At 45.4% G+C, this 13,733-nt stretch overlaps 1 protein-coding gene across 2 annotated transcripts in view; it reads right to left on the bottom strand.

Annotated features, from left to right (window-relative positions):
• The window catches only part of CSMD2 (CUB and Sushi multiple domains 2), a 665,093-nt gene that overhangs the window by 550,232 nt on the left and 101,128 nt on the right, over nt 1–13,733 (bottom strand). For both annotated transcript variants that reach the window (XM_029230811.1, XM_029230813.1), the window contains exon 3: nt 108–220. In XM_029230811.1, coding sequence (XP_029086644.1) covers nt 108–220 — 113 coding nt within the window. The remainder of the gene's footprint in view (nt 1–107; nt 221–13,733) is intronic.

Below are 13,733 nucleotides of genomic sequence, written 5' to 3'. Positions count from 1 at the left end.
CTCTGAATCTGAAGAAGCCCTTCCCGGCAGCTAAGAGCAGCGCAGCCCTGCCTGCGGCTATTACAACCTCACACACACGGCTCCCGAGGCCAGGCCGAGGCACCTACCTTCATAGCTGGCATGGAAGCCCTGTGCGCTGACTGCGTAGTCACTGATGAGACGTAGAGAGAGGGTGGTGGCCGCGCTGACGACAGCGGCTGGCAGCTGAAAGCCTGTGAGCCTGAAAGACAAAGAGGTGAGATGGAGGGAGGATGACCCCCTTGGGAACTGAACATGCCTTAAGCATTTATTGAGCACCTGCTGGATGCACGGTGCTGATCTAGGCACAGGGAAGGATATGAAAGAAGTCGAACGCTAGGCATATGCAAGGTGTTCAAAGTTAAAGTAATTTCCAGCAAAGGTGATGGAGACCAATCACAGAAATATGGGGGGCTACTCCCCCGAAGCCACGGGCTACCCCCGACCTGGAGGCTCGCTCATTTATGGCTCTTCTCTTTCTCCTCCTCCAGTTTCTTCTCCTGATGTATCCAAGCAGGACCCTATGGGGCCTTCCCCAAACAGACTCACCCCACCCCATGTCCTCCACCTGCCTCTTGTCCGTAGAAAACTGTAGCCTCCTAGGCCTTCTCTGAGTTCCAAAGAGTAAATTTAATCAGAGAAGTGAGAAAGTGAAGAAAGAAAGGAAAACAGTCAAGCTAGACAAAATAATAATAGCTTAGCCATTATACAAAGTCAAGGACCTTTAGTTCCTCCTCAGGGGCTACAGATAATATTCTGAGCCATGTCCTTTGAGCTGTTTTGCAGAGGCTGAAAATCCCATCAGGTGAAAGGAGTTAACTGGATGCTGCCCACAGCACGTAGATCCCCAGACCAGTTGGAACCAGAAGGTTGAGGATGCTGACTCCCGATTACCTCACCACCAAACAATCAGAAGAATGTCCACAAGCCGATCACTTACCCCACAACCCCCCTCCCTCACCCTGTCTTTACAAACCTTTCCCTGAAAGCCTTCAGGGAGTTTGGCATTCTAAGCAGTAGCCAACCGGACTCCTTGCTTGGCACCCTGCAATAAACCACAACCTGCTGTCGGTAGATTGCCTTTATTGCGTGTGGACAAGCGGACCCACATTTCGTTCAGTAACACTGACTCTTCCCCTTCTGGCTAAGGTCCTTTGAGGCTCTGGGTAGACTTTGCCACAAATTTACAATGAATAATCACCAACAGACAGTATTTATTCACACACAGAGGAAAATATATCCAACTCTAAGTAGCAGAATGTGGATGCTTCTTATCATAGACTTTATTCTTTAAAAGGAATAGGTCTACTGCTTTTATAGAAATGAGAAGTGCTTATTATTTTTAAAAGATGAAACCAAAAAATAAAAACCCAGCTAGAAATAATTGTTCTTGACAGTTGACATACAAAGAGATGGAAGGATGAGTAGTTCAGATCATATTCAGTGAAATAATTTCATACAAATGGGATCATATTGTATGTGCTTTTAAAATTAAAATGCTTATACTCTTTTCCTGCGAGTTAAGTAAAGGAAAAGAAACAGGGGTGAAACAAAAGGAATTGTTGAACCTGAAATAATATGTTTTTAGCACAAGAGAGTCATTTTTAAAAGATTCTTCTAATTTTAAAAGGATAAAATAATGAGGCTTTCACTGAACGCTTGGCAACATATTTTAGGAAAGGAGTTGTCCTCTGCTGGGTGTCCACACATGGTGGCCCCCACAGGTGACGTGATTGCGCACAAAGGTGGTGGCGGGGTGGCCAGGCTCCTGTCCACCTTTGTCGTTTGTCCCCTATCTGAGGCTTATCTACCATCCCCCACCCCCGGCAGGGCTCAGGGAGGAATTCTAAGTGTACCTTTACCTCCATTTTTAAATTAAAAAAAAACTGTAAAAAAGATAAAGGGAAAAGTGAAAACTGGGAAGATTATGTATAATATATATGACAGGAAGAGGGTTAGTATTCATAATCTATAAAGAACACTTACAAACCAATATGAAAAAGGTAAACAGGGAAGGAGGAAAAGAGCAAAGGATACATACGAACAGAAACAGAAAGACGCTCCACCTAATAAATATCAAAAAATATGAAAACTCAACCCACGAGACTCATTTTTTATCTTTCAGGCTGGCAAATATCCAGAGCTGGCAAAGGTTAGAGAAAATGAAGCCTGTAGTTATCAAAATGATACTAAGGAAATGCCACAAATGACACACATACATTTGACAAACTAGATGATATGGACCAGCTCCTCGAAAAACACAAACTACCGTAAATGTCCCAATATGAAATAAATCATTTGAAGAGCCGTATAGCTATTAAGGAAATTGAATTCATAATTTAAAAACTCCCCCAAAAGAAATACCCAGGCCCAGAAGTTTTCAATAGAGAATTCTACCAAATGTATAAAGAATTTACACCAATTCTTTACAATCTCTTCCAGAAAACAGAGGAAGAAGGAGCACTTCCAAACCCACTTTATGAGGTATTACCCTGATACCAAAACCAAAGGCAGTACAAATAAAGAAGACTAAAGACCAATATCCCACAGAATATAGATACAAAATGCCTTAGCAAAATATTAGCATAGAGAATTCAGCAAAATAATAATTTTGCTGAATAATTATACACCATATACACCACAAAAATACATACACCACAAAAATAATTATACACCATAACCAAGTGGGGTCTAATTCAAAGGATGTAAGGCTGGTTCAATATCTGAAAACCCATCGATGTAATTCACTATATTGACAAGTAGAAAAATCACGTGACCATATCAACTGATGCAGAAAAAGCACTTGACAAAATTCAACACTCATCCCTGATTTAAACAAAAAATGTTCACAGACTCACAGACTTAGAGGGTGGGCTTGTGGTTGCCAAGGGGGAAAGGTGAGGGGGAGGGATGAATTGGGAGGTTGGGATTGGCATATACACACTACTATATGTAAAATAGGTAATTAACAAGGACCTGCTGTAGAGCACAGGGAACTGTACTCAACACTGTAGTAACCTGTATGGGAAAAGAATCCGAAAAAGAATAAATATATGAATATGTATAAGTAATTCCCTTTCTGTGCACCTGAAACTAACACAACATTGTGAATCAACCATACTCCAACGTAAAATAAAAATAAAACTTTCACAAAACTAAGAATAGAAGGAAACTTCCTGACTTGATAAAGAGAATCTACAAAAATCCTATAGCTAACCTCACACTTAATGGCGCAAGACTGAATGTTTTTCTCCTAAGACTGAGAACAAGGCAAGGATCTAACAATCCAATTGGAAAACAGGCAAAAAACATGAAAAGACATTTCACTAAGGGGATATGTGGATGGCAAATAAGCACAAGAAAAATGTTCAACATCATTAGCCATTAGGGAAAGGAAAATTAAGACCATTATGAGATATTACTACACACCATTAGAACAGATAAAAATAAAAATAGTGACAACACCAAAGACTGACAACCATACAGAGCAACTGGATCTTTCATACGTTGCTGGTAGAATGTAAAATGGTACAGACATTCTGGAAAATGGACAATTTCTTTTTAAAAAATACTACACATACACTAGTCATACAACTCAGCAATCACACGCCTGGGCATTTATCCCAGAGAAATGAAAACTGGTGTCCACACAAAAATCTGCACATGACTGTTCAGAGCAGCTTTTCTTGTTTGTTTGTGGAAGAGCCCCAAATTGAAAACAACAAAAATGTCCTAAAATAGGTGAATGATTAAACCAACTGCAGTACATCCATGCCATGGAATACTACTCACTAATAAAAACGAATGGACTACTGATACATATAACAACTGGGATGGATCTCTAGGTTATTATGCTTAGTGAAAAAAAAAGCTTATCTCAAAAGATAACGTAGCAGATGGTTCCATTTCTGTAACATTCTGGAAATGACAATATTAAAGAGATGGAAAACAGATGAGTGGTTGCCAGGGGTTAGGTTTGGTGAGAGGAAGGGGAGTGGGGTGATTATAAAGGAGTAGCACAAGGGAGAACTTTGTGGTGACGGAACAATTCTGCATCTTGATTGCACTGGTGGTGACATGAATCCACACGTGATAAAATGACATAGATGTACACACACACATTGCACCAACGTCTATTTCCTGGTTTTGATGTTGTACTGTACTTACATTAGATGTACCCATTGGGGGAATCTGGGAGAAGGGTACATGGAATGTCTCTGTACGATCTTTACAACTTCCTGTGGATCTATAATTATTTCAAAATTAAAAGTTTTGAGAAATCATATATGTGGCTCACATTATATTTTTATTGGACAGCACCTCGGTCCTCCATTAAATCTGACATAAACTCAGTCTACCTAGATTGAGCCTTGAGCTGCTACTTGGTTCTTGGTGGGTCCCTCTGTTCAGCTGCCTCCTGTTCATTTCAACCCCAACAATGTCCCCACTCACCACCAAACACACACACGTGCATCCTTGGCTGGGTCCTTGCTGGAAATGGCTGACCACCAGAACCACAACCCTGGCCCCCAGCCCACCGCTCTCTTGTTCACTGGTTTCCCACCAACTTGCCCGTGCACCAGACATCCTTCTCCACCCCCAGACAGTCATGTATGATAATGCCAGACTGCAGATCCCAGTGGACCCTGATATCAAAATACCAAATTATCCCCAAAGGGCTCAGACCTCTATCTGGACCTGAATTTCAGGCCCCATCCCCTTTTGGTCTCTACCCCTAAGCGGGCCCAGTTCACAGCAGCTTCAACTTGCCTCTCACCCATGTGCACCAGCATTATGCCTTGGTGCCCTTCCCAGACACTCAACAACATACAGCTTCATGCAGAAGTTTCACACCTCACCAAGGCATGACCACTTCTCCCCTGAAGTCATCTCTGGAAATGACATTCTTCCCAATGAGTAAAATTTGTTGATTTTATCCCCCTAGCTAGTTCCACGATATTTTTGAGCTGCCATTAAAGCGTCCTAGACCCCAGTTTCCTGGTACTATACTGACACAAGCTACAAAGAGCTAATGTACACTGTCAACAAACAATTACAGCTTTATCACTTGCAATATACGGAATTGCATCTTACTAGGCATTTTCTCTAACCAGATACTTACCACTGCTCTGCTCTTTCCCAGGCTTGGGAGATAAATTCTAACATGGAGGGTTCCTCAAAGGTGCTAAAGCCGGAGGGGGTGGGCAAGCTTGAGTCCCCCCATCTGGATACTTGAATCACTCCTCTGCCCTGCGGCCTGCTCTTCCCTCACCCACTCCTTATTGCTGAATTGATTTCAGACGACTTGATGACCCCGCAAGCCAGGAGGAGATATCACGTTGCATGTCGGAATAAGCAAATTAAACTTTCAGATTTTCACATCTTTTATCTGACGAGTCTAAATACTATATTGAAAGGAGTGAGGCATTGTTCAATAGTGCAATCCAGACTTATTAGCGAAATGGGGTAAAATGATGGCAGGAAAGGCAAGAGGCTCCTATCGCTGTTGTCTGTCTTGTTGACTCTAAAATGTGCGGAGAACAGCTTTTGCAAACAGATGGCATGGTCCCAGATGTAAGCTAATACTCTTCTTTCGCTTCACCGAGGCTTCTTGGATTTTCCACTTCCTCAGGAGCCTGGCTTGTCTCCCTGCCCAGAGGAGCCCAGAGTCTTGGAAACGGGTGATGCTCATGACCCCAAATTTCTCACTGTCCCAGTTCAGAATCCATCAATGGCTTCCAACTGTCCTTACGATTAAAACCAAAATCCCTAAGGAGGCCCACAAAGCCTGCCTGGCTCCAGCCCCTCCAGTCTTCTTTGGTCAAGGGTGGGGGCAGCAGTCAGCCCGGAGTGCAGGCAATAAGGGGTGTATTTCCTGTGGAGAACTTGAAAACAATAATAAAGCAGACTTGAAAAGTCTACTTATTATCACCATGAGTCTGCACCCCGAACAGTGTCAGTGATAAAATCCTCTTCCCCGCCTCTCTCCCACCCTCCTCCTTGATACACTGCTGGTTTCAGTTCCTTCAATTGGCCAAGCCCCCATCCTCAGGGCCTTTGCACATGCTGTTTCCTCTTCAGAACATTTTCTCACATCCCCTCCACCTCTTTGATTAACCCTTTCTCATCATTCAAGTCTCCTCACAAATGTCAACATTATTTTCAGAAAGGTACATTCCTGACCTCCCAGACTAGTCTATTTTGCATTCTTTTTTTTTTTTTCTTTTTTTTGCGGTACGCGGGCCTCTCACTGCCATGGCCTCTCCCGTTGCGGAGCACAGGCTCCAGACACGCAGGCTCAGTGGCCATGGCTCACAGGCCTAGCCGCTCCGCAGCATACGGGATCCTCCCGGACCGGGGCACGAACCCGTGTCCCCTGCATCGGCAGGCGGCCTCTCAACCACTGCGCCACCAGGGAAGCCCCTATTTTGCATTCTTGAAGGTCCCTGTGGAGGTCACTGCTACTCTTCACGTATCTCCAGCTTTCCTTCCAGACAATGGTGGAACGGTCCCTCCCTGCCTTTGCTGAGCTCGTGCCTGGCCACGGCACTGGCTTTGCCGAGGATGGATGGGTAGCAGCGAAGTGTGCTGTTTCAAGGCGGGAGCCTCGAGGACCCTGGGTTCCTTTCACGAAATTCCCCTCTTCCCTTTTCCCTGCTGCAGTGACCCTGGGTCTCTGTCAGCGGGGGTGTCTGAGTGATTTCACTAAGCAGACAACCCCTGCACACCACCTTTGAGCATGTATTATGGCAAGAAAGAAACTTTTAGTGAGTTAACCCTTGGAGATTTGAGGGTTGTTTGTTACCGTAATGTTTCTAAGTGTAGATTTTTATTACTATTCAGGTACGGTGAGGGCAACAGATGAGGAGGCAATTGCCATTGAAAAGATAGTTTGGGTTTTCCCTGGTGGCGCAGTGGTTGAGAGTCCACCTGCCGATGCAGGGGACACGGGTTCGTGCCCCGGTCCGGGAAGATCCCACATGCCGTGGAGCGGCTGCGCCTGTGAGCCATGGCCGCTGAGCCTGCGCGTCCGGAGCCTGTGCTCCGCAGCGGGAGAGGCCCGCGTACCGCAAAAAAAAAAAAAGATAGTTTGTTACAGTTCCCAAAGGTGGGGGAGGGAGCATACCATGCCACACAGGGCCACACGGGGAAGCACCAGGGTTGGTCAGGACGTAGAAGGGATGGGAGGAAAATGTGAGCAAGAGCCCTAACTGGGGCTGCAGTAGGGGAAGGAATGGGCAGGCGACTGCCCTTAGTTGTCTGACATCTGACCCTGGGGTGCTTAGGGCAGGGGGACGGTGGCTTAACAGCTAAGAGCTCAGTAAAGGAGGTAGGTAGGTGGGCTCTGAATTGGTTGGTTTGCATATAAAAGGCTCACTCCCAGAAGACTAGTTTGCTGCGTCTTAGAATTGCTAACCCTGAGAGGGGCTGCCTCTCCTGGGTCAGCAAAGTCCCAAGATGTCAAAGCATCAGAAAATATTTGTATTATTTGTGTGATTAACACACACAGCCATACATGGCCCATCCTGACAATTACCCTTTTTTTTTCATTGCTAGCATTTATCACGTTTCCTAATAAGATGTATTTTGGGGTAAATATTTTTATTATTTTTGTAATTATTTTGTTCAGGTCTCCATGAAAGCAGTGGATATGTTTGCTTTCCCCATCCTTGTCCAGTTCATTGCATACAGTAAGTTCCCTACATATGAACAAGTTCCGTTCGGGGAGCGCTTTCGTAAGTCCAATTTGTACGTTAAGTCCAACAAGGTTAGCCTAGGTACCCAACTAACACAATCAGTATATAGTATTGTACTGTAATACGTTTATAATACTTTTCACACAAATAATACATAAAAAACAAACAAACACAAAAAATAAAGCAAACGTTTTTAATCTTCCAGTCCAGTACCTTGAAAAGTACAGTGGTACAGTCCAACAGCTGGCGTACAGGGGCATCGAGTGAACAGGCAAGAAGAGTTACTGACTGGAGGAGGGAGAGGAGGCGGGAGATGGTAGAGCTGAAGGATCGTCAGCTATAGGAGACAGAGGGCAAGCTGCAGTTTCACTCACGCCTGACGGTGATGGCACAGGTTCTGGTTCCTTGCTGGATTCAATTCTATCTACTCTCTTGAAAAAACGATCCAGTGATGTCTGGGTAGTAGTTCTTTTTTTCTCATCATAGATGACATGGTAGCACTGGATTGCATTCTGAACGGCTGCTGCAACCTTCATGTACTGTTCTACGTTCAGGCACTGTGCCTCAAAAACTAACAGTGCCTCCCCAAATAAAGAAAATCCCCGCCATTTCCTGCGTCGTGAATCTCTTCGGTTCTGCAGTTACTTCTTCCTCTTGTCTGTCTTCGTCCTTTCTCTGGGCCTCCAATTCCTGGCACTTCTTAGCAGTACCAGCTACATCACCACTGCTTTTACGCTTGCTTCCAGACACCCTGGGCTTGAAATAAAGACACTTTACTACTGTACTCTATACAGTACTGTACAGTAAAGTACACAAAAGCGCAGCCACTTGTGGAGGATGCACGCACGTGACAATGTACGCCAGACACGTGAACTAACTTACGTGATTGGACATGTGAATGCACATTCGCGTCTTTGAAAGTTCACAACTTGAATGTTCGTATGTAGGGGACTTGTATTTATTTTTGAATGAATGAATGGAGGGTTATCTCTCATTTCCAGGGGCAGCCACACAGTGTCACAGTTCATCGTGATGCTGCCAGGATAGACAACAGGAGGGGGAAGACAGCTGGACATGGTATAAGTAACACTTACTGACTCTGGCCATCTCCCTACACCCACGCAACAGGGTGAGATACAAGGAAAAAGCAGCCTGTTCTGAACATCTCCAGGAAGAAGAGGGCCTTTTAATGGGGCTATCAGGAAGAAGGGACAGAGGGAAGTGGAGGGAGGGTGGAGAGGAAGCAGTGAGCCCAGGTGGGAAGGTGAGACTGCCCCAGGCTCAGAACTGCACCCTCCCTGCTTTGTGGAGACTGAAGAAGGGAGAGACCCTTAGAGGGGAATTGCTCCATGGGGCACCTGGCAAGGCTGGACTGTCCACAAAAGGGCTGGTACGTCCCCACCCAAGTTTGGCCCAGATGCAGCTGAGTTGGTGCTGCCCACCTGCAAGAAGCACTGAGGCCTTGAGCATATCAGCAGTGGCTAGTGTGGCCTGAAGACCGGGGGGACCCTCCTGAAATGTTGAAGTCTGTGAAAGACTTGCTTGGGGGAACCACAACAACAGCTGAAATGAGATTTCTCACCTTCATGAGTGGGGGCTCTAGGTCAAAAATTTTTTTTAATGCAATGATGTGACACTTTTTCCACCCAAGAGAAGCATTTGCATATTCCTACCTGTAAAAATAAAAGGTAGTCATCTGACTCCAGGAGACAGTACCCATGTCTGAGAATTCCAAGGCTCTCAGTTGACTGACTACCATCTTCCCAAGCTGGGGCCTCTGGGCTCTGAGGCACAAGGGTTGGGGTGAGACCTTGAAGGAACCCTGTCAGGTGAGGAACAGTTGAAGGAAGTGGACATGGAAAGTAAAAGAGAATTGGTCAGGAGAGAACTGTCTTCAAATCCCTGAAAGTCCATGCCTGACACACCAACGTCCTCATGAAATGATGAGCGAGAACCAGGACCGCAAGGACGGAGGTTCTGGGGAAGCTACTTGGGTCCATCAACATACAGAAGAACATGGGCAGTCACACCTGCTTGGGGAGGGAATAGGCTGCCTCTCAAGGTCAATCCAATTTGAATTCCTCAGTTACTTATTGAGTGCCAATGGGTGTCAGCTGCTGAACCTCAGAGACGGGTCAGAGCCGTGGGCTGAGCTCACCGGGACATGGCTTTGTTTCCACTAATCAGAGGACCCATGGGAAAGACCAGAATGAAACTCTTATCTCCACGAACTCTGATCTGGAGCCTTAGAGTCCGTTAGTACAGTAAAGTGACTCCACTACTGGAGCGTGTGTAAATCCTGATTCCTGATGTCTAGAGAAACAGGAGGATAGGACAGACGGAAGAGTAAGGCTTTATTCGAGCGTCTTCCAGGCACATGGCGGCCTTCTGAGATAGGGACAGAACAATGAGGCGTCCCCGCGTGAGTACTGCTGTGGCTGGTGCTCCAGGCCTCAAGTGAAACCAGAGATCTGGTCAGCTCTAAGGGCGTGATGACTGGGAATGACAGAGACAGACCACCCCTTGGGTGATGTGGCTCAAGGCTTTGCCTTTGCAGTACTTGGCCTGCCTTTCTGCCTCCGCTCACATCTCTCTCCCCTTTGCTCTCTCCCCTGCACACACATGGGCCTTTACACTTCCCTTGAATGTGCCGTGTTTCTTCCCACCCCAGGGCCTTTTCATATGCTGCCCCCAGGGCTGTGTGCACTGCTCTCTCCCTTAGCCACCCAGGCTGCCACCACCTCACCTATCCATCTACCACTAGCTTCTGGGGTCTCAGTTTGAACGTTACTTCCTCTGGGAAAGGGTTTGGAAATCCCTGAAAACCTCCTCCAATAACAGAGTATTTCTCCTTTATAATATGCATTCCAATCATAATGAACTGATTTTCTTATCGAATTACTTGTGATGTATCTGTCTTTCCTTCTTGATGGTAAGTCCCTCAAAGGTAAGGACGTTTAACTTCTTCTCTGCATCACTAGCACATATAAGATGGAATATTGTTACGGACTGCATATGTCCCCCAAAATTCATATGCTGAAATTCAAACTCTCCCCAGAGTTAATGGTACTAGGAAGTGGGGCCTTTGGGAGGTAATTAGGAATCAAAGAGGAATCGGGAGGGTGGACCCCTGTTGAATGGGATTAGTGCCCTTACGAGAGTCATGAGAAAGCTTGCTTCTTCTCTCTGCTCTCCATCCACCATATGAGGATACGATGAGAAGGTGGCAGTCTGTGTGCGACCCGGAAGACAGCTCTCACCAGATCCTCACCGTGCTGGCACCCTGATCTTAGACTTTCAGCACCCAAACATGGGAAATAAATCTCTGTTGTTTATAAGCCACCCAGTCTATGGAATTTTTGTTATAGCAGCCCGAGCTGATTAAGACAAATATGTAGAGAATGAATGAATGAATATTCAACCATTAGAGAGTCGACAGAAAACTTGTGCATGGGATGAAGTCCAGGGGGAGAAAGCAGTCACAAGCTTCCAAAAGACAGAAAAAGCCTTGACTGTTGTCCTTTGAAAGGCCAATTTATCAGGTTGGCCCTTGGCTGGAATCTGGGATCATGGATTTCAGGAGGGTCCCCACCATTCCCAGAACTGATAAGAGTGTCCTAAAATATTTGTATAAACACTATGGTTTATACTGAACACCTGCTTTCCCTCTGAATCTGGAACTTTCGTACAGGCCAGGCAGAGGGTGCCCATGCAATCTGCCACCAAGAAAAACTCTGGGCACTGAGTCTCCAATGAGCTTCCTTGGGTGGTAACATTTCACTTGTCACAGTTCACTGCTGCGGGGAGTAAGCGCATTCTGTGTGCCTCAACTGGGAGAGGACTCTTCGAAGCTTGTGACTGGTCTCTCCCCCCGGACTTCATCCCATGCGCAATTTTCCTTTGTTGTTTTGCCCTGTATCCTTTCATTTTAATAAATCATAGCCAGGAGTGCGACTATATGCTGAATCCTGTGGGTCTTCCAGTCAATCATTGAACCTAAGCTACGAGTGATCTTGGGGACATCCAACACAGAGGGCGACAAATAAACACAACCCAGATTCTTCTGCAAAGTACAGATACTAGATTATTCTCCGAAGGATACTCTAGGTGTTCAGTGGTTAAACAGAAATGGGAAATGCTGGGTTAAACAAAGTGAAGCAAGGATTTTTCGAAAATAAATGAAAAACAAGGTGCTTATGGGAGCTTTTAATAAGCTAACAGCAAACTTCCAAGGCAGGAATAGATTATATAACAGTTCCCCGACACATCTGATCATAAACACTTTTATTCTTAAAGCAGCACATGGGCCAGGGCTGTGTGGAACCCTCTCTGTGTGGAACCCAGAGCTGTGTGGAACCCAGAGAAGGCAGAGAAGGCCAGGGCTGTGTGGAACCCAGAGAAGGCAGGTCACAGCTTGGGCTATTGCTACGTTGGCCAGGACGTTGCTGATGATCCGGGTGTCAGAAGCCCTGAGACCCACAGTGACACCAAAAGGCTGAAGAGTGCCCCAAGATCTAGAGATCCTTGTAAGAAATCCCCATTTCTGAGGGTGACGCATGCATGCCTCTTGCTTGCACTCTTAAAAGCCCAACAAATATAGAATTATCCAGGAATAAACAGTAATATAGCAAATTGGGCCTTTATTGAGTGGCTCTCATTTAAGGCTCTTAGCACTTCAAACAGTGATATTTAAAAAAGACATGTCAGTTGACCTTGGGAATAAAAGAGTATATGTAAGCAACATTTGTCACACTGAGAGGCTTGGCAAATAGTGTTTTGCTTTGCCAGCAGCCCTACTCCAGACAGCAGCCACTAGTTCGTTACATAAACCATTAAGCTAAAAACAGAACTGTCATCACAGGCGTCATCTAGTAATTTTCAGGTAATCGATGGACATCGGTCATAATCACGCACAATACACAGACACACAGAGACACCCTTACAGACACATGTGCTCTTTGGTAATTCCCATTTGCACTTAATCAAGAGCTTCTAAAAAAACTGGGAAACTTGGAAAAATCAGGCCCTCTATGCTTTTAAGTATATATGATATATATATCATAAACCCTTTTTTGCTCAGAGCATCCTGTGGGCTGGGGTTCCATGAAACACTCTGGGAAATGAAGTGCCCACGGCAGGCAGCTCATGGAGATCATGCTGCTGCTACACTGGATATAAGAGCACTGACACTCCTGGTCTCAGAAGCCCTTGAAACCCACGGTAACCAAAAATCTGTAGAGATGGTTCTTGTGCTGCCCCAAGATCTGGGGATCTTTGTAATAAACCCTCATTTCTGAGAGCGACCTGGCATTAGCCAGATATCTGTTGAAAAACCCCAGCTTAAGTCCAAAGGATCTTCTCTCAAACGTTCCAGTCTATCCAGAGAACATTCACTGGCTGTACAAACCTCTCCTTTCAGCTGCCCATGTCCATTTATTTTTCGGAGGCCAGGATATCTTTCCTAAGTATCTGGTTGGATGGGAGCAATGGTAGGCCCCCAAATCACCATATATACTTTCTAGAATGCATGCAGGCTTTAGAAGCAAGGTCTGGTGTCATAGCAGGCCCACCTGCTGAGGTCTAAAAATAGGGGAACAACACTGTATGTTCGAAATGCAAATCCTCTCAACACACTCTGTCCACACCCAGGAGTATTTCCCATAGGACTGTAGCTTCTGGTTCTGCAGCAGGGAGTTCTGGGTATTCCCTCTTTTTGCTCTCTGCCAACAGTTCCCAAAACACAATCCATAGAATACCATCCAGTGTTATGTTAATAGGTTTGCCTAAGAACATGCATAAATAATTTTGGAAAATGCTACACTCAAAGTAGCACCATAGTTCCCAAACTGTGCGCTGAGGTACCCTGGGGTGCTGCAGGGAATTTACAAGAGCACTGAGGGATATTTTAAATTTTCAAGGGAAACTGTGATATTCAATATCTACTGGACACACAAAGTATTAGCCAGAAGTAGTTCCAGTTTCAACTTGAAGCTACATTCCATTAAATGACATCATTTC

This window comes from Monodon monoceros, unplaced genomic scaffold (genome assembly GCF_005190385.1).
Source record: "Monodon monoceros isolate NGI ecotype Baffin Bay Population unplaced genomic scaffold, NGI_Narwhal_1 Super_Scaffold_18, whole genome shotgun sequence".
Lineage (NCBI taxonomy): Eukaryota > Metazoa > Chordata > Mammalia > Artiodactyla > Monodontidae > Monodon > Monodon monoceros.
Note: the sequence above shows the minus strand (reverse complement) of the source record. Positions and strands in the feature narration are given on the sequence as shown.